The sequence below is a fragment of the Oncorhynchus masou genome, chromosome 32 (assembly GCF_036934945.1).
Source record: "Oncorhynchus masou masou isolate Uvic2021 chromosome 32, UVic_Omas_1.1, whole genome shotgun sequence".
Classification (NCBI taxonomy): domain Eukaryota; kingdom Metazoa; phylum Chordata; class Actinopteri; order Salmoniformes; family Salmonidae; genus Oncorhynchus; species Oncorhynchus masou.
Window position 1 is genome coordinate 29,660,132 of NC_088243.1, and position 21,752 is coordinate 29,681,883.

At 44.2% G+C, this 21,752-nt stretch overlaps 1 protein-coding gene across 2 annotated transcripts in view; it reads left to right on the forward strand.

The window, feature by feature from the left end:
- The window catches only part of LOC135525885 (latent-transforming growth factor beta-binding protein 2-like), a 149,831-nt gene extending 129,469 nt beyond the window's left edge, over nucleotides 1–20,362 (forward strand). For both annotated transcript variants that reach the window (XM_064953837.1, XM_064953838.1), the window contains 12 exons: nucleotides 1,429–1,551; nucleotides 2,199–2,327; nucleotides 10,354–10,488; nucleotides 10,767–10,901; nucleotides 13,083–13,274; nucleotides 13,463–13,549; nucleotides 14,140–14,268; nucleotides 14,371–14,511; nucleotides 14,694–14,867; nucleotides 14,985–15,302; nucleotides 15,415–15,564; nucleotides 16,509–20,362. In XM_064953837.1, the coding sequence (XP_064809909.1) occupies nucleotides 1,429–1,551; nucleotides 2,199–2,327; nucleotides 10,354–10,488; nucleotides 10,767–10,901; nucleotides 13,083–13,274; nucleotides 13,463–13,549; nucleotides 14,140–14,268; nucleotides 14,371–14,511; nucleotides 14,694–14,867; nucleotides 14,985–15,302; nucleotides 15,415–15,564; nucleotides 16,509–16,690 (1,895 nt within the window). In that variant the 3' untranslated portion in view covers nucleotides 16,691–20,362. The remainder of the gene's footprint in view (nucleotides 1–1,428; nucleotides 1,552–2,198; nucleotides 2,328–10,353; nucleotides 10,489–10,766; nucleotides 10,902–13,082; nucleotides 13,275–13,462; nucleotides 13,550–14,139; nucleotides 14,269–14,370; nucleotides 14,512–14,693; nucleotides 14,868–14,984; nucleotides 15,303–15,414; nucleotides 15,565–16,508) is intronic.
- Nucleotides 20,363–21,752: the final 1,390 nt, after the last annotated feature.

A 21,752-nucleotide genomic window follows, 5' to 3' on the forward strand; every position in this document is an offset into this window, starting at 1 on the left:
TGTGTTTACTATCTACCTTGAGAGATTTGTCTCATTATCAGCCCTTGGCAGAAGAAGAGGGGCTTTTCATTCGTGTTCTATTTTTGTTGCTTTTCTGCCTTGCCCCCCCCCCACACTTATTATTCAGTCCAAATACCTGGTAAGTTATGTTGTAATGTGGCAATTATCCACCAATCTACATTTAATCAAGCATAAAGCCATCATTATAAATGTTTTACTAGTCGGAGTGAATGTTCCCAGACCAATAGCTAACCCAGCAAACCGGGAACAATCCCAGGACATTATCTAAGATTCCCATTAAGTTTAGGATTATAACATCCGAAAGACATTCAAAGAGAATTATTGATAACCAAATCGTATTTTTTCAGTATATAACCATGGCAGTATGGTCAGTCGTTCGCCTTCTGAGACATAACTAACCCAGAGATATACTGGTAACTAGGTTAATCACCATCACTTCGCCCAGACTCTTTATATGCTGCCTACTTCTGGGCCATAATTACAAGGTATCCAAGACTATGAGGGCTGATCTAGGATCACTTTGGTTTTTTAGCTAATGAAAAATAAGATAGCTGGGACCATATCAAGCTTCTCAAATTAGGAATTATATTGGGTGTGTTAAAAAAAAGAAGCTAAACAGTACATTTTTACAGAATGTTTTATTTTCTACAGTTAATCTAAATATTCTGCCTGGATTTCTATATCGAAATGAAATAAAGACATCCTCTCTTCTAGTAGATTATATCTGAGCTTCAATATCACCGTTTTTTTCCCTTCAAAAGAACATGGTTAAAGAATATGTGGGCTTGAACCTGCAATCTTCAGATCTACAACCCTTGTTGTATAATCACCAACCCTCGTTGTGTAATCATCAACCCTCGTTGTATAATCACCAACCCTCGTTGTATAATCGCCAACCCTCGTTGTATAATCACCAACCCTCGTTGTATAATCATCAACCCTCGTTGTATAATCATCAACCCTCATTTTATAATCATCAATCCTCGTTGTATAATCATCAGCACAACTGGACAGTTTTTGTGTTATGAGAAAATTTGCCAGAACCTAACTAATGTTCTGGGAACTTGCCTAGAACAAATTCTGGTTTGCTGGGAAGGTACATCGTTTTTTTTCTTCATATTTCCTGTTTGCCAGTACAGTAAAGTGTTCCAAATGGGCAGTGTATCTTACTCTCAGACAAACCCTTGACTGCACACATTATTTTTCTTCATGCTAAAAGAGAATGAGATTCTCAATGGGTGGACTGATTCATATTGTACCAAAGGAGATAATACTTCAAGACTGTAATCAACATAGAAAACTTAACAATCATTGCCTTTCACACTTTCCTTTCTCTCGGTCGCACTCTTCCCTCGTCTCTCTCTTTCACTCTCTCTCTCCCCCCTCTCATCCTCCTTTCTCCTTCAGATGTTGATGAGTGCAGCAAGGATGGCGTGTGCTCCCATGGTCAGTGTCTAAACACAGATGGCTCCTACATCTGCCTTTGTGAGACTGGCTTCAAGTACTCTGTAGACACAGCCGACTGTGAGGGTAAGAACACTCTACCAACCTCATGCCTCCCTCACTCTTCCCACAACAAGCCACTGCTTCTGCCCCAGCTGAAATACTACATTCTCACAACATTTCAGCAGAGTTAATAGAATGTTCTGGTCCATTTAGACCAGAGTTCGCACCACGGTGTGACACGTTGCCTATGATCGATTATGTAGCTGTAATCAGTTTGGTTTCAGTGGTGACGTTCCCTCAGTGAGAGAGTCCAATCCTGGCTCAGAGGCTTTCCTCTGGCTGTAGCCTTGCGTAAGGAAGCTCCAAGTGACTGGAGCTCTCCTCCCTATCTCCCCTTTGTGGGATGGAGGTGATTCTCCCTCTGGAACGTCTCCCTTTGCTCCTTCACACGTTTTTCAGTTGCTCCAAAATATTGCTCTTGGCCATGCTGCTGCTGAGCAGCACCACAGGCCTCCTACTCATGCTGTGGGAGCTATTGTGCTGCCAGTGAGGAGTGGGGTTGCTGTGTGTCAGTGCATGTGTGCGTGTGCATGCATGTATGACATAAGCACATGTTTATCTCAGGGCTCCTGGCTGGCCCTACTCATGCTGGAGATCCATGCTGTTGTGAGAGGTGGAGGATAGGATTGATATGTGTATGACATTAGAACATCTTCTGTCTCTCTCCACAGATCAGAATGAGTGTAAGGAGTTTGGTAGCTCAGTGTGTGGCACCTGGCGCTGTGAGAACACCATTGGCTCATACCGATGCTTCATGGGCTGCCAGCCTGGCCTGTATGGACAGGACAATCCAGACTGTGGTAAGTCAGAGTGGACACACAGGCACTGTGCTTAGTCAACAGGTAATGTACTTACTTAATGGATAGCTGAAGGCACCCGAGTATCAGCCTCACTGCTCATTTACCTTGGGGCGGGAGAGGACAGGGCAGTGGTCTGAAAGAAGCACTCTGCATTGTCTCGATAGCCTCCCAGCTCACCCCCACCATACAGAGATACTGATATCACTCTGGCACGCATACACAAAGAGGCTCGTGTGAATCAAACGCTATCAAGTGCACTGGGCCTTCCTGGCCAGGGGAGCATAGAAAGGGGAAATGGGCCCTGAAATTGGGCCATTTAGAAAGGGAACAGCGGTGTCATCAGGCAGTGTTTGAGGCCCGTCTGATAATAGGGCCAGGTCTCATCCTCCAGACAATGGGGCTAATGGAGCCCTATTGGCAGGGGCCAGGGGTGTAACCTGATCCCAGCTGTTCCCCTCTCTAAGTGGGGCAAGGCTGTCGTCTGATGGGACGTACGGAGCACCCTACCCCTCCCGTCCAGCCACCCGCTCCGGCCCTCAACCTCCTCAGGTCTCTGCAACTTGAGACACCCGTACTGGTGGTCACCTGGTGCGGGATGGGTGTAGACGACCAATATATCTGTGTCTAACATCTGTAAGGTTGAACCAAAAGATTACATGTAATGAAATACAAAATTATTATGTGAAATTGAATGAAACAATAATGTACGTTGATGCTAATACGATGTACAATATTCCATTATATTTCTATATGATAACAATAGCATAATACAGTCGTGGCAAAAAGTTTTGAGAATGACACAAATATTAATTTCCACAAAGTTTGCTGCTTCAGTGTCTTTAGATATTTTTGTCAGATATTACTATGGAATACCGAAGTATAATTACAAGCATTTCATTTGACTGATGGCAGCCCATTCTTGCATAATCAATGCTTGGAGTTTGTCAGAATTTGTGGGTTTTTGTTTGTCCACCCTCCTCTTGAGGATTGACCACAAATTCTCAATGGGATTAAGGTCTGGGGACTTTCCTGGCCATGGACCCAAAATATTGATGTTTTGTTCCCCGAGCCACTTAGTTATCACTTTTGCCTTATGGCAAGGTGCTCCATCATGCTGGAAAAGGCCTTGTTCATCACCAAACTGTTCCTGGATGGTTGCGAGAAGTTGCTCTCGGAGGATGTGTTGGTACCATTCTTTATTCATGGCTGTGTTCTTAGGCAAAATTGTGGGTGAGCCCACTCCCTTGGCTGAGAAGCAACCCATGAATGGTCTCAGGATGCTTTACTGTTGGCATGACACAGGACTGATGGTAGCGCTCACCTTGTCTTCTCCGGACAAGCTTTTTTCCGGATGCCCCAAACAATCTTGACACCAGGCCATCCTCCAAAGGTCTTTGCCTCACTGTGCGTGCAGATGCACACACACACCTGCCTGCTGCCATTCCTTAGCACGCTCTGTACTGGTAGTGCCCCGATCCCGCAGCTGAATCAACTTTAGGAGACGGTCCTGGTGCTTGCTGGACTTTCTTGGGCGACCTGAAGCCTTCTTCACAACAATTGAACCGCTCTCCTTTAAGTTCTTGATGATCCAATAAATGGTAGGTGCAATCTTACTGGCAGGTGCAATCTTACTGGTGCAATCTTAGGTGCAATCTTACTGGCAGCAATATCCTTGCCTGTGAAGCCCTTTTTTTGCAAAGCAATGATGACGGCACATGTTTCCTTGATGATAACAATGGTTGACAGAGGAAGAACAATGATTCCAGCACCATCCTCCTTTTGAAGCTTCCAGTCTGTTATTCGAACTCAATCAGCATGACAGAGTATTCTCCAGCCTTGTCCTCGTCAACACTCACACCTGTGTTAACGAGAAATCACTGACATGATGTCAGCTGGTCCTTTTGTGGCAGGGCTGAAATGCATTGGAAATGTTTTTGAGGGATTCAGTTCATTTGCATGGCAAAGAGGGACTTTGCAATTAATTGCAATTCATCTGATCACTCTTCATAACATTCTGGAGTATATGCAAATTGCCATTATACAAACTGAGGCAGAAGACTTTGTGAAAATTAATATTTGTGTCATTCTTAAAACTTTTGGCCACGACTGTATATTTAAAATGCCATATACAATTTTTTTAACAGTTTCACTAATTAATTTTAATTAACTTAATCATTATGACACACCCCTCACTAATGTCATTGGTTACACTAATTGCACTGTGTGTCTACATAACCTGGTACAAGTATTCATGACATTACCCTGAGGAAGACGCAGTGATGCCAAAACATTGGTAAATACCCATTAAATTGCTGGGAGATTATACATGGAGTGTGCAAGTTTTTTATTTTGACAGTTTATAACATTAGTCCAAAAACAACAGAACAGCACCGTCTCCATGACAATTGAAAACAAGAGCACCTATGTGTTTACTGGCAAGGACAGACCATCAGTTTGTGTATGTGTGTCCATGAGAGATGAACATCATTTTACTATATACAGAAGAGTGTTTGATTAATGCTGGTGCACACCCGTTTTCCAAGCAGGTTGAATAGGCCATGGCTGGTGCTGTTGTTCGCCTTTGCCGGTGATCTTCTCGCTTACCGTAACTTCTCGCTTACCGTAACTTTTCGCTTACTGTAAACTTCTCGCTTACCGCTTACATGATTAAGTCGGTTTTATAAGAGACATATCTGACATTCAACAAACATACAGGCCAAGTATTTGCTCATATCAAAATGGCTTCCAAACCGGCAGGGCCAGGACTGAAGGGGAGAGAGTTGTGATAGCATGATCTAGTGGAAAGAGCCCCAGATGGGGCGGCCTGAAAGAGAGAGAGAGAGAGTGTTGAGATGCGGTGAACGTCGAGCAGCCTGTTATATTCTCATCGCCATGCCTCTTTATTTGACTCACAGTGGAGAGCAGAGCCTAGCTGAGCGTCAGCACCCTGGCCGATGACAGAGCCTGGCTTGGTGTGTCCCTCTCTCTTCTGAAGACCATGATGTTGTGTGGCTGGATCCCAGTGTGGAGGGGCCTGTTGTGAGAGCTGGCCAGATCCATAACAGCTGCTCACAGCATCCCCTGTTTTACCATTTACCATCAACTTGGCCTGTCTCCTGCTCGCATAGGCTCAGTTCAATATAGTCTGAATAAGTTGTGTGATGTAAATAGGTGCTGCTGGTTATTGCATTAGGCACCCACAATAGCCATGTTGTTGTGCAACTGTCTCCTCTCACTTATCTAACCACGACAGTTTGACCATAGAGGTCACACATTGTGGGCCATGACCCACACACGCTTTAGGCTGAACCTGTTCAAAGGCAACAGCCCAAGTCCAAGTCAAAATAGCCTAGGGCATCGAAACAGCTCCAGCCTCTCTGGTCCAGTCCAGTGGTGCAGCCAGCCATGGCCATCTCTGACCCGCTCTCTCCTCACTTCTTTTCTGGTGCCTCTCCTCCTCTCTTCCAGGCTCCCCAGCATCTTCCTGGGACATATATTTGGTACATCCACACAAAGCAGCACAGATGTTGACTCAGAACTTCTCCCCTCCATCCCCCGCTGATCTGAGGACCAAGCCCTCTCGCCTCTCTCTCTCCCCTCCACAGCTCAGCATCTCAGCACAATGGCCACTTGTTCCAGGGCATGATGGGAGGTTATGAGAGATGCTGCCGTCACCCCAATAAAGTGTCTGGGGAGGGAGCTCAATTACTCCGAGGCGTTTATGTCTGCTTGTAAAAATCATCAAATATGAGGCCAGACACTGTAATTTGCCATTTCTTCGAGGGGCGTTGTTTTATTTTTACTCCGATGGGGTGGCGGTTGTCTTTGGCTCTGCTTGCCAAACTCATTTTGTGGTCATAATACAAAAGGGGGAAACAGTCTTAAGCTGCAAATGCGCTCTACCTCCGTCCATTTCAGTTGTTCACTCATCCCTGCTACGACAGCCTATAGAGACAAACTGTGGGTACTGTATGAGGAAAAACAGTGTGTGCTTGTCAATGTGTTTGTGTTGGAAAAGAAACACGTATCTCATTTTGATCCAGCTGCAGATCGGCGTTGTGGATATACATTTTGTGTGGCTACGACTTGTCTTTATTAAGGCATACAGGGCTGGAAATCGTTGGTGGTCACTCTCTTCAAGCTCCTACACGAATGTATGGAAATGTGATGTGTTTGAAAAGACATTCAGCACACTGTTGTCCAGATGTAGGGTTATGTTGGGGAATGGGCATAGTACACACAGGTTATAAAACACGGCTTAATCTTGGAGGTGGCCGGGCTCGGCTGGGGAAGGAATCAACAGATGAAACAGAGAAAAACGCTCCTGTAAAATAAATATCCCTCCTCATCCCTGGCTAATCCTATATGTCAAATAACCCTGGCCTGCATATGGCTCCAATCAGGCCATGGGTTACCCAGGGAACACAGGGGAGAAGTTTGGAGGGTGTGCCAACAGTCAGCTAGCCACACAGGCCCACCATGTGCTCCACATTACAACACGGCACCGAGACCTTCACTTAACATGCTCACCTGATCTGGCCTGAACCATTACCGGGCCAGGCTGATTTACACTCAGGAAGGGGCTCCTGGGTCAGACCATTATGAGAGAGGGGGGTGGGGGTGGGGGTAATGGAGGAGATGGCCCATCAGCTCAGAAACTCCCATCTAAAGTTAACTTCTCACCCCACCTCAAATCCACCCCCTCGAGTGATTCCGTCTCACATGCTTCCTGTTGTTACTACGGTGATCATGGCTTGGAAAGTGTAGGAGAGGGGTTTCAGCTTCCTGCTGTACTGTGTCAGTGTTCATGTTGCTGTATGTTACTGACAGTGTCTGTATTATTAGAGTTAGAGCCCACAGGCCATTTAGCATGTGATTAACATGCTCACGGTCTGGCTGGACAGATTAATTGAAGAGTTTAGTAAGGCTGTCAGTCCCAGTGCTTCAGAACATCCATGGAAAGACCATTAAAGCAATGTCCCCTTCCTTTCTGGGATGATGGTTTGATAGCGTCATATATGTCGCTACACGTGGAAATAGGAACATTGCTTCCATGTTTCAGATGGATGAAAATTGCGGGGCAGACGCAGATTATTTCATGTAGCAGCTGAGAGTTTCGATGACCTTCCTGAGAGACCTCCCAGCTGTCTGCTTTACTCACACTGACAATCCAAAACCCCACTTCAGCTTTTCACACATGCTGAAATGTTCTTCAGTGTTACAGTATACACCTCCCATTACTATTAGTCTGTAGCCAGTCCTCAAAATCCAGATGGTGCAAAGGGACTATAGCTACTTAAAACATTTAAATAAGTGAACATTTTAATGGGGAAACAACTACATGTTTTTGATAACGGCCCCTTCTACTAAGTTTGTAAACACAACGTTTGTATTTTGGAGTCTCTTATGTCCCCACGTCAACTTTTGTCTTCATCGTGTCAGAGCCATTTGGTTGACATCACTAGAAGCACTATTTTGGACCATCTTCGGGGTGGCTGGAAAGTCAGGTCTCCCAGAATGCACTTGTCTGTAATGTAACTGTACAGCAAGGGCCCAAGCCAAGCCCTCTCCATCCCTGCTGAATGGGTTGCTTAATCCAGTCATTCTGGCTGCCTCTTCTCCTTCCCCGAATGATGCAGCATTTACGAGAGCTAGGAGACAGAATAAATTGCTGCTAGACAATATGTGAATGTCAGTTATTTTTTCCTTAACAAATCGACTAACGTTATGAATCCTTGGCACAACTGTATTTCCATTTGATTCCAATTGATGTGTTAGCATGTTTAATAAGACATCCAGGGCTATTAGATGCCATGAAGTTGATTTATACTTTACTGTCTACTGTTCCTGTCATTATGTCATGCCGAAAACTTTGTAACATATAGAGAAAATAATACAGTACCAAATACTCCTCCATTTCCCCATGACTGCAAATGTCCTGTAAAAGATTATCTTTCGCTGATTCAGCCATTTTCATTCTAATTAGAAAAGAACACACACAGCATGGAGTCTCTAACAAAGGAGAACTTGGCAAACTTCCCTCAAATTCCGCAACAAAGGTGCCCTTCCAAAAAAAAAGAGAACACTGCTGAATGTGGCTTTTGTGTGCATTTTACCTTTCTGTGGTAACATAACGTTGTAGGAACATAATAATGGTTGTTTGTGTGTCACAGAACCTGGTGAATTGGAAGGTGGTCAGTGCACAAGCAGGTTAAAGTTGACCAGCGGTTTATGTGATTGACCAGGGAACAACCGTAGATGACTTAGTGTGATCAAACCATATGTTTTTTCAACAATTATAATCAGCCTGGCCTCTCTAACATTGTCTGTCGTTGACCTCTGCACCATGCACCATACTCCAATGAATACTAAATTATGTATGTAAGAAATTGCTACCAAATGTTACCTTTAAACAGAGGGTGGTTGGGAATCAGCACTAGTGTTATATGGTTCAGTGTTAACCATCTCTAAGTTCTGTGCTTTCCCTCTCCTCACGCATCCAAATGTACACATAACAAGGCTTTCCCCTGTCTTCATTAAACAGGCTTTATGATATATGGCTGTGCATGTGAGCGGCTGCACATGGTTGCCAGGTATCGGCCTCTCCCTCCTTTTAAACCAAAACAACTTCTGAATGAGTCCAGATCAGCCCTCCTGCTTAGATTTGTTGTATGCGACACATTTTTGGAATTACAAAAGTAAGATGTAAAATAAGTCAAAATAGGTTAACTGATTAAAACAGGAAACAATGTGGACCAGTCAGAGTTGTTGAACAAATTGTACATTCATTCAAGCCAAATGGAAATCCTATCCTATAGCCATTTGGACGAAATATCTCTCAAATGGCTTATGTGGATGTGGAAGCCAGTCAGTCCCATGTTGTTACATCATCTCAGACCTCACTGGACCAGTAAGTGGGGTGACAAGAACTTCTCACTCCATAGACCCCAGCAAGTGTCAAGTTGTATTAGTCGTACTGTATGTACAGGATACACATCACAGGAGGTTGGTGGCACCTTAATTGGGGAGGACGGGCGTATGGTAATGGCTGGAGCAGAATAGGTGGAATGGTATCAAATACATCAAACAAATGGTTTCAATGTGTCGGATGCCATTCCACAGCTCAATTCCAGACATTATTTCAGAGCCGTCCTCCACTCAGCAGCCTCCACTGATACACATGGTATACACTTTCTAACAAAATGCTTACTTGCAAATTCCTTCTCAACAATGAAACAACAAAAATAAATAATAAAAGATAAGAATACGAACATGAAGTAAATGGCTCAATAGAATAGAATAGGCATTTTAGCATAAGTAAAATACAGGAAGGCACAAGTTATAGTCCAATATGTACACATGTATCAGGGAAGGGGGTGCAAGTGTTTAAATTGTACAGTATTAACAATAGTAAATAAGAATCTGGTAGCAGCAATTGTGTGTGTGTGTGTGTGTGTGTGTGTGTGTGTGTGTGTGTGTGTGTGTGTGTGTGTGTGTGTGTGTGTGTGTGTGTGTGTGTGTGTGTGTGTGTGTGTGTGTGTGTGTGTGTGTGTGTGTGTGTGTGTGTGTGTGTGTCAGAGAAACCCATAGAGCAGAGGAACCTTAGAGCAGAGGAACCCTTAGAGCAGAGGAACCCTTAGAGCAGAGAGTAGAGGAACCCTTAGAGCAGAGGAACCCTTAGAACAGAGGAAACCTTAGAGTAGACATGCTGAGAGGCAGCCCTTACAGACCTTTCACTGGGTTAATTGATAGCCATCGGGGTCAGCAGAATGGGTTCCATCAAATGATCTGGGTCCCCACGAACCTGTAAACTATCCCATTCTCTTCCTGTATTAATTTTCTCTGTTTGACATGTTATGATGATGGTTATTGTTATTGTAAGTCGTAGCGGTAGTAGTGTTTATTTTAGTATTACAACACACGGTCATTAGCAAGCCAGTCTTGAAATAGTACAGTTATACATGCGTAGCAGATAAACATTGGAATGCATTATGTTATGCTCACCTTTGGGTGCTCTCTTGTTTAGATATTGATGAGTGTGTGAATGAGACCATCTGTGGGGACCATGGCTTCTGTGAGAACACAGATGGCTCCTACCGTTGTCAGTGTGACCAGGGCTACAGCAACCCCCCTGGTGATGCCGGGGCCCATAGCTGTGTGGGTAAGTAACTGTTAAATTATAAACTTCACTGGTTAGCATGGTCAGTGACTGTATACCAATATGTGTGTGTGTGTGTGTGTGTGTGTGTGTGTGTGTGTGTGTGTGTGTGTGTGTGTGTGTGTGTGTGTGTGTGTGTGTGTGTGTGTGTGTGTGTGTGTGTGTGTGTGTGTGTGTGTGTGTGTGTGTGTGTGTAAGCACACTCGTGCCTGTCAGTGTGCATATGTACGTGCTGTGCATCGGTGTGTGTAAATTTACCCCCCCATCCCCGTCCCGTGCAGACGTGAACGAGTGTGAGATGAGCACGGCGCTGTGTGGAGAGGCCCTGTGTGAGAATGTAGATGGCAGCTTCCTGTGCATCTGCCCCAGCGACAATGAGGAATTTGATCCCATCACCAGCCAGTGCCGCCCGCAGGGTAACACACCACACACAGGGACTTATGGGACTTAAGGATTCATTCTGTCTATGCGGGATTGAGTTTTTACTGTCTTAATGAGGCATCTCATATTATCATGACATCTGGGGAACTAGCAGGGCACGAGTGGTTGCATGTTCCCTGTAGTAGATGTTTCTATTGGACAACATTTCTGCTGAGTTTGACTCCATACTATTGGATGAATGGAGAGTTATGTTTTATCCCTACAAGGATAAATGCATTGCAGTTCAAGTCTGCAAAAAACAAATTGCAGGAAAACTATTCTAGCCATCCCATACAGAATTGATTTGCTGTGCTCAGAGCACAACTCCAAGCTCTCGCTCATGGTCAAATCTCCCCAGTCAAATCTCGCCAAGTCAAATTCCCCCCAAAGACAAACAAGGATAAGGTATAGCTATTGGCAAAACTGCCATGGAAAGATCTCGCTCAGAAACACTAACAGTGTTCACTGTAAACAGATTACTGAAATACAATGTCAAACTTACCTTGAGTCTGTGGCATTGGCTTGTCTTTAGCTTGACATGGGCATGTACACACAAGCGAGCCATATTTACATTAATAAGCAGCATGCTCTCGACGGGGATGTTTTTGTTCTCGTTCTGTATTAAACCCCAAGTATGCCTTGTGTACTTTGACCCCATTCCGCTGTTTGCTTTTGACGTGTGGTAATCAATCATGTGAGAATGAATGGTGTGTTGACTCACATGCCAGTGTTTCCATTTGCCTAAGCCCGCTGCTTAACTGTGAATGCCTGAGACCATGTCTGTGGATAAAAGAGCAGCCTCAGCAGTGTCAGCTGAAGGTACTCAGGCCTACTGCCTGCCCTACTGTATGTTGTGGAGCTCCTGCCCCAGGGAAACACAGTGGCACTCACTATGCTGTTAGACATGGGGCCAGTCTGTGGATAAAAGAGCAGCCTCAGCAGTGTCAGCTGAAGGTACTCAGGCCTACTGCCTGCCCTACTGTATGTTGTGGAGCTCCTGCCCCAGGGAAACACAGTGGCACTCACTATGCTGTTAGACATGGGGCCAGTCTGTGGATAAAAGAGCAGCCTCAGCAGTGTCAGCTGAAGGTACTCAGGCCTACTGCCTGCCCTACTGTATGTTGTGGAGCTCCTGCCCCAGGGAAACACAGTGGCACTCACTATGCTGTTAGACATGGGGCCAGTCTGTGGATAAAAGAGCAGCCTCAGCAGTGTCAGCTGAAGGTACTCAGGCCTACTGCCTGCCCTACTGTATGTTGTGGAGCTCCTGCCCCAGGGAAACACAGTGGCACTCACTATGCTGTTAGACATGGGGCCAGTCTGTGGATAAAAGAGCAGCCTCAGCAGTGTCAGCTGAAGGTACTCAGGCCTACTGCCTGCCCTACTGTATGTTGTGGAGCTCCTGCCCCAGGGAAACACAGTGGCACTCACTATGCTGTTAGACATGGGGCCAGTCTGTGGATAAAAGAGCAGCCTCAGCAGTGTCAGCTGAAGGTACTCAGGCCTACTGCCTGCCCTACTGTATGTTGTGGAGCTCCTGCCCCAGGGAAACACAGTGGCACTCACTATGCTCTGTGGATAAAAGAGCAGCCTCAGCAGTGTCAGCTGAAGGTACTCAGGCCTACTGCCTGCCCTACTGTATGTTGTGGAGCTCCTGCCCCAGGGAAACACAGTGGCACTCACTATGCTGTTAGACATGGGGCCAGTCTGTGGATAAAAGAGCAGCCTCAGCAGTGTCAGCTGAAGGTACTCCTAGGCCTACTGCCTGCCCTACTGTATGTTGTGGAGCTCCTGCCCCAGGGAAATACAGTGGCACTCACTATGCTGTTAGACATGGGGCCAGTCTGTGGATAAAAGAGCAGCCTCAGCAGTGTCAGCTGAAGGTACTCAGGCCTACTGCCTGCCCTACTGTATGTTGTGGAGCTCCTGCCCCAGGGAAACACAGTGGCACTCACTATGCTGTTAGACATGGGGCCAGTAGACTGACTGATTCTTTACTGATATCATGATGGCAATAAATATTATTCGTAGTGGTAATGGCTATAGTCTTTATTGTAGTAATTCAATGCTGAAAGTAGCAACTAGTATCACAATTTATTCTGCAAATCCCCTCCATTTATTCCCCTCTGCATCTCTTTCTCCTCATGAGAGGTGTGATTTCCCTATGTGTTCGACAGGTGAAGATGCTCCTCCTAAGCCAGCCACACCCACTGAGGAACAGAGGAAGGAGTGTTACTACAACCTGAACGATGCTAACTTCTGTGACAACGTGCTGTCTCGCAACACCACCAAGCAGGAGTGCTGCTGCACGGTGGGGGCCGGCTGGGGGGACGACTGTGAGATCCACCCCTGCCCAGTCCCAGGGAGAGGTAAGCTTACAGTATGATTTGAGACTGAGGGAGATTCCCAAGAGGGATCGAATGATCAACCTTTAGGAGACAGATATTCAGATACAACTGTTCACATATACTCACTCCTTTTTGCTTCACAATGTATAATACATTATTACAGTAAGGAGGAAGTATGTTTGTCCATTCCTTCTTATTTGTTTCTCCAGAGGAGTATGACCAGTTGTGTCCACATGGAAGTGGTCTTCTGCCCCAAGCTGTTTTCTCCCACAGCCTGGAACAGCAGAGTTACAAAGGTACTTTACTTCCATGTTGTCTCCTCAACCCACTGGCTACTGTTAAGAGTCGGTATACCTGAGGTTTCACAGTTTTTCCTTCTCCCATAACTTTGCACCAACACAAAGAAAATTGCTGTTTCAGCTCCCCTTTTATTTACACCCATGGCAGCCGTTAAAAAAGTCCTGTGTAATTTCCTACCAAATTTATGGTTCTCTTTAAAGCTAGCTCTTTACACCGTGACGGGATACCTGCATACCTAGCTAATTAAGCACAAGTGTGGTGCACTAACCAGCTTGACCTAATAGAGAAGGCTGTCTCAAGCAAGGTGCTGTGCTCATTTTACAGTAGGGGCCAGGATTTGAGGGGTCTAGCTAGCTACAGCACATGGAGGGGTTTTATTGAGATTCTACAGACACAGTAGGCCTACACAAAGTTTAGGCTGATTCTAGAGGTGATATATTAAAGACAAGGTGATTTGGATGAATGGAATGTGAATTTATCAATCGATGTCACCTTTCTTTATTTCTCTCTCTCTCTCTCTCTCTCTCTCTCTCTCTCTCTCTCTCTCTCTCTCTCTCTCTCTCTCTCTCTCTCTCTCTCTCACCAGATGTGGACGAGTGTAAGATGTTTGGGCCAGATATCTGTAAGAATGGCCGTTGCTCTAACAACTTCTCCTCGTACTCCTGCTTCTGCCGTACAGGCTTCTACTACGACAACATCCGGCTGGAGTGTGTGGGTAAGGGCCGCCCACTGTCTCTGCTTTTCTCAGTTCCACCAAACCTGCTCCAAGTCTCAACTATGGGACTCAGTCGTTGACGTATGCGTGTGTGTGTTCCAGATTATGACGAGTGCCTGACAGAGAAGGAGTGTGTGGATGGGGTGTGTGTGAACACTGCCGGCTCTTTCGACTGTTTCTGCAGTCCCCCTCTGGTCCTGGACACCACCCGCCGTCGCTGCGTCAGCGTCAACACCACCGAGGGTGAGACTCACACACTCCTACATCTCAGAGTTTATCCAGATGAAACAGTTACCAGCCAGATTATTGATTCAGCTGTCCAACATTAACAACATAGAATTAGTAAAAACTCCCTCCTTTCCTCTTTTGTGAATCACTCTTCCATTCTCCTTCCTTCCCTCTCTTCTCCCTTCCCTGAACCACAGAGACACATGAGCCTGAGGAGGACATCCACCTGGACATCTGCTGGCAGGGCCTGGTAGATGAGCGTATGTGTGCCCAGCCCCTCATCGGCAGGAGGACCACCTACACAGAGTGCTGCTGTCTCTATGGAGTGGCCTGGAGCGAACAGTGTGCCTTTTGCCCCATGAGGGACTCTGGTAAGGGACACAGCTAGTCAACATTCATGCTGTTATTATTCAGTTGAAATGTAGAAGTGACATGTGATACATATCTCACTAAAACACTGACCTGTGTGTTTGTTTGTGTTCGATCAGATGACTACGCAGCAGTGTGTAACCTGCCAAGGAGAGGGGGGTCTGACAGTCTACGAGAGAGGCCAGGCTATGAGTACGGTCCTGGGGTTGAGGGTCCTGATGGGCCCTATGTCCCCCCCTACTGGGACAACTATGGAGGAGGGCCCATCACTGGGCCTGGGGGTACCTACTACAACCCAGAGGACACCCAGGGCATCCCCCTGTTCACAGACAACACCAACGACTATGGCTCCCGAGACGGAGACATAGAGCCGCCACTACGTGTCCCTGTCCACCGGCCAAGAGAGTTCCAGCCTCGCCCTGTAGACTCATATAATGGTAAGCTCATAAGAATCATTCAAAAAATACACATCAATTAATATTATTGCTAATGCATGGTGAAATGCCTCTGTAGGGACTCCTTCTTCATTCATATTCTGTTTCCAATAAGACCGCTTTGATGGCTTCGAGGGCCTGCGAGCAGAGGAGTGTGGCATCCTGAATGGCTGTGAGAATGGCCGGTGTGTCCGCGTGAGGGAAGGTTACACCTGTGACTGCTTTGATGGATACGAGCTTGACCTCACCAAAATGGCCTGCATCGGTAGGTTCCTCTCCCAGTGTCTCATAATGTCCACCTGCAGTCAGAGTCAGATTTTCCTCTCTGTGTTCTTACCAGATATATAATTTCCTTTTGGAATTCCTAGAAACAAATGAGTCAATTCAGATAACCTTTTGATCTGTTCCATTTTCCCACATTTAAAAATTATATATGGTTTGGGGCTAAGATCAAACCCTACTTCAGAATGAGGAAGCATTCCCTGGGTTTGTGCCTTTTGGAGACAGGTCTTGGGGTTATCTTTAGTGAGGTAATTCGCCATGCAATATCACGCAGAGTTTGGCTGCAGAGAAATTACAATCAAACCTCCCATGTCAGATTTAAGCAATAAGGCCCAAGGGGGTGTGGTATATGGCCAATATGCCACTGCTAAGGGCTGTTCTTATGCACGACGCAACGCAGAGTTCCTGGATACAGCCCTTAGCAGTGGTATATTGGCCATATACCACAAACCCCTGAGGTACCTTATTGCTATTATAAACTGGTTACCAATGTAATTAGAGTAGTAAAAATAAATGTTTTGTCATACCCGTGGTATACGGTCTGATATACCACAGCTGTGCAGGGCTCGAAACACCAGCATTCAGGGCTCGAAACACCCAGTTTATAATAGAAAATAGGAACCACTTGAAGGCAAACAATGAAAGGACATTTGGCTGCTGCCTTCCAGATAGTATTGAGAGAGAGAGAGAGCGAGAGAGAGAGAGAGAGAGCGATGAAAGCAGTTTTTACAAGTACTGAGAGTTAGGCATCCCTCTAGCCTCCACTGTCGCCAGATATCTACTGCACCTGACTGTGGAGCCATCCTACCACCCATACTGACCAGGCCACTATGTGGGACTTCTGACACAGGACGTGTGGCATGAACAGCTGCATTTGCTGTGAAATCGGTCTCCTCAGTTAACTCTGCGTGTCTCCTTTTCCTGCAGACATAAACGAGTGTGAGGATATCAGTGACAACGTGGCGCTGTGTAAGAACGGGGCCTGTACCAACACCGAGGGGTCGTACAAGTGCACCTGCCTGCCTGGCTTCCAGGCCTCTGCCAAGCCCCATGAATGCATCCCAGAGGTCCCAGTAGCTGGCTTTAGAGAGAGAGTGGCAGGGAAATGAGGGTGTGCCTGTTGGAGCTTTTTCTCTCCTCCCTCCACCAGCCCACACCCTTACCCTCACCCCCCTGCCCTCTCACAGGGCCTGGCACTAAACCTCCATCAAAAAACACTGAAACGTCCACGCTTGTCCCCTAAACACACACACACACCAACACACATACACACATACTCTTATTGACTCTTTCATATTTTCTCTCTCTCTACCACACACATACTCATTCACATTTCCACAGGGGACCAGGAGCTAACCAGTGAATGTATTCCATGGGATATCCTATTTCTTAACATTTATATTTTGCCTAAAGGGATTTTCTGAGGAGTGACCTTTTATTCAGTGATCCCAGGCAGTTTGGTATGCATACATACATTTTTTCTGCATTGTTTTTCTCCATGTGTCTTTTTGGTTGATTATTTATTTCATGTACATGACAAGGCTCTGTAAAGTAAGAGGGCATAGGATGTATATTGTCTTATTTGTCAGACCAATATACTTTACTAACGATGAGGGGAAACAGTGTGAATAGTTTTTTAAGTTTGGTAACTAAGCCTGGAGGAAGCTTATTGTCGTAAGCATGCCACATGTTATATTCATATTATAACATAATAATCACATTGCTATACAGGGAAAGTTACTTTCAAACCACTTTTTACTAGTATTTGGGATGCTTCTGTTGTCAGCAAGGCCTTTAAAAGGACCAACCACCCCTTCCACTGGTCTTCTGTGTTTCTTATAACAGTGCAATCCTACAGTCCTCATCCTCGAGACAAAGAGGCTCCTCTGTTGGCAAGGTTGTCTCAAGAGCAATAACTACGATCAAACAAGGTCCAGACCAGATTCATATGCTATCACAATGTTGCTTTGACCTGCTGCCAGTAGAGAGAGAGAGAGAGAGAGAGAGAGAGAGAGAGAGAGTATATATCCAATGTGGGCTTGGAAAGGCTATAAATGTACAGTACCAGTCAAAAGTTTGGACACCTACTCATTCCAGGGTTTTCCTTTATTTTTACTATTTTCTACATTTTAGAATAACAGTGAATACATCAAACCTATGAAATAACACATTGAATCATGTAGTAACCAAAAAAATATATTTTATATTTGAGATTCTTCAAAGTTGCCACCCTTTGCCTTGATGACAGCTTTGCACACTCTTGGCATTCTCTCAACCTGCTTCATGAGGTAGTCACCTGGAATGCATTTCAATTAACAGGTATGCCTTGTTAAAAGTTCAATTGTGCAATTTATTTCCTTCTTAATGCGTTTTGAGCCAGTCAGTTGTGTTGTTACAAGGTAGGGGTGGACACATCTCAACATTAACTGTTCAGACTCTCTGAGGTCATTAAAGATCCCATGGCACTTATCGTAAGAGTAGGGGTGTTAACCCCGGTGTCCTGGCTAAATTCCCAATCTGGCCCTCAAACCATCATGGCCACCTAATCATCCCCAGCTTACAGTTGGCTCATTCATCCCCCTCTTCTCCCCTGTAACTATTCCCCAGGTCGTTGCTGTAAATGAGAATGTGTTCTCAGTCAACTTACCTGGTAAAATAACAGTAATATAAATAAAAAGAGGACACCAATAACAAGAAGACTTGCTTGGGCCAAGAAACACAAGCAATGGACATTAGACCAGTGGAAATCTGTCCTTTGGCCCAATAAATCCAAAGTTGAGATTTTTGGTTCCAACCGCCGAGTCTTTGTGAGGTGCTGAGTAGGTGAACGGATGATCTCCACATGTGTAAATAAAATACAGTAGAAATACATTACTGTACTTATAGATTTCTTAATTCCATTATTTTACTTTTAGATTTGTGTGTATTGTTGTGAATTGTTAGATACTACTGCACTGTTGGAGCTCGGAACACAAGCATTTCACTACACCCGCAACAACATCTGCTAAATATGTGTATGCGACCAATAAAATTTGATTTGATTTAGTTCCCACCGTGAAGCATGAAGGAGGTGTGATGGTGTGGGGGTGCTTTGCTGGTGAAACTGTCGGTGATTTATTTAGAATTCAAAGCACACTTAACCAGCATGGCCACCACAGCATTCTGCAGCAATACGCCATCCCATCTGGTTTGCACTTAGTGGGACTATCATTTGTTTTTCAACAGGACCAATACCCAACACACCTCCAGGATGTGTAAGGGCAATTTGACCAAGAAGGAGAGTGATGGATTGCTGCATCAGATGACCTGGCCTCCACAATCACCCGACCTCAACCCAATTGAGATGGTTTGGGATGAGTTGGACCGCAGAGTGAAGGAAAAGCAGCCAACAAGTGCTCAGCATATATGGGAACTCCTTCAAGATGGTTGGAAAAGCATTCCAGGTTTAAGATGGTTGAGAGAATGCCAGGAGTGTGCAAACCTGTCATCAAGGCAAAGGGTGGCTACTTTGAAGAATCAAAAATATGAGATATATTTATATTTGTTTAACACTTTTTTGGTTACTGCATAATGCCATGTGTGTTATTTCATAGTGTTGATGTCTTCACTATTATTCTACAATGTAGAAAATAGTAAAAATAAAGAAAAACCTTTAAAGGAGTAGGTGTGTCCAAACGTTTGACTGGTACTGTATATGATTAAATATGTAATATGTTTGTATAGGTTCCACTAGCCTTCTCCCACTAGTCAAGAGAGTAGTTCAGCAAACATATTGTCCCATAGCAATTTTTTAATGTTTACATTCAATCACATTCCCATTCACAATTGACTTCAGATCCCATGTAAGAACATTCCCATGAATGCATCTCTGATTGTGAGTAAAGGCTTTGTTGACGAGGTTTAGGATATTTTGTACAGATCTAGTACTATGTATTAATGTTTTTGTTACATTCTAATAATGCATATAGTGCAGCCAATATTTTTGTTTGACAAAAAAAAAATCTAAAAAATCCAGCATTACAGTTTAGCCATTTAGATTTATATATTTCTGTAAAAAGAAAACTTTAAAAAACCATATCTTTATGTATGAGAAAAGTGGTTTCCACTGTACCAGAGAAAGGGTACACATTCTGCCCTGTGGAGCAGACATTGACATGTAATGTTGGGGAATGGCAGTACTTTTTTAAACACAATGTGGTGCCATTGATCCTACAAGTACAATACAAAGAAGAATGCCTTCTGAAATGCAAGCATTATTCTTTGTGCCATTAAAACACAACTTGTTTGCCTTTCAAATAATGTTACTGGGAACAGTATGTCATTCTGGTGACATACATACAAAATCAATATAGTGAACACTATTCGTCATTTAACATTGTTGTCCTTTCACATTCAACTCTAGAAACATATGATTGCTGATTAGTCATGTTTTCAAATGTTCCATTAAGAGAAATGCGTATCTTGCCATCACCAATCTTACACATATTTGGAGGATGCCTTCTTTCAATGACTGATGCCCTTGACCTGCATTCAAAGAGATGTTCACTGTACTCTTTATCCGTCTATCTATACTGTATGATTCATCCCTCCACAAGTCTTACATTGAGGTTAAACAAATTGTGAACATGTATTTTATATTATTTAAAGCTTTGTAAACCACAAGTTGTGGTGTAGGATGTGATGTATGCTGTGGTCAATGAAAATATCATGTTCATTCCTTTTGTTTACCTCTTGACTGTAGTCACTATCTGTCATCAAAATAAACTTTGAAAATATCTATATTTATTTGTCTCCCTAATCTGTGGAATATTCTACACACATTACACAGTAATACATTTCATCACGATACAATAATATCCTAATTTCAAAACCAAATGTTTATAATGCAAATATACTTTGAGCTCAAATGGAGCACTTGCATGAGTATGGAGGGTGATCAATGCCAGTTGGAGAAATATAATATATCAGTGCGCATGATTCATGACCTAGTGAAAATGCTATGTTAAAATGAAAATCGAAAATGGCTAATTGAAAATTGGAAATGGTAAATAGAAATCATAAATGAAAATGGTAAACACAACATGACAAATGGTTTACAGATAATGGTAAATGCTATGTGCAAAGTGGATGTCTACATTTTCCAACTGCCCAATTTAGTACTTACTCTTTTCATTTTCAAAGTGTATGCAAATTGCTTCCCGGAGGCATGAACCAGGAGAGCAACACAATACCACCATGCAGTGATACATCCTAGCCATGCCATGTTTTCTGTGCATTCATTTTAGACTAGTGTAACTGACAGGGTTTGAACCTGGTGTCCTGTACACCAGAAGAACACCTTATCCAAAGCCTAGGAAATGTAGCTGGGGGAGCCAATGCAATTTTTCTGGTCTTAGCAAAGTTACTCAACACTAGGCAAAGTTATTCCTCATATGTGCGTGGTCACCAAACCCCTTCTCCTTGGTTAGCTGTTCACATAATGAGTAACCTAGCCTGATACCTGAAGAATTGCATTGGCTCCCATAGCCTTGGCTTCAGCTAAGCAGGCCTATGCTTTTCTGGTGTGCAGGAGACCTGGGTTGGTTACACTAGTCTAAAATCAATGTACAGAGAGATGTACCACTACATGGGGGTGTTGTGTTGCTCTCCTGGTCCACACCTCCAAAAATCAATTTGCATACACTTTGAAAATTCTAATGCAAATTGAAATAGAAAACGCGTAATTGGGTAGATGGAAAATGAAAACAGCCACTTTCAATATCAAATGACATTTTGCAATTTTCTGTTTACCATTTGGCTTTTTTCATTGATCATTACCATTTTTATTTCAAATTTGTATAATTTCACATTTTTCTATTTTAATTTTAACTTTGCAATTTATCGTGAAATGAATCATGCACACTGATATGAAAATAAAAATACATTCTTATTTAGCATTTAAGCATTGAATTTTCTAACTGGCACTTATCACCCTCCATACCAGAGAGGATTTGGTGGTGTGCGAGCCTGTGATTTATTGTGCTCTCTCGCCACCCGGTGGCCGTAATGTCTATGCGTACAGCACAACCACATTGTGGAAGGCGTTTCCCACTGATCCCCAGCCTTGTCCTAAATTTCAGTTGTATACTGGGAAATTGTGTCCGTATTCCCGTGTCATGGATTTAATGAAGG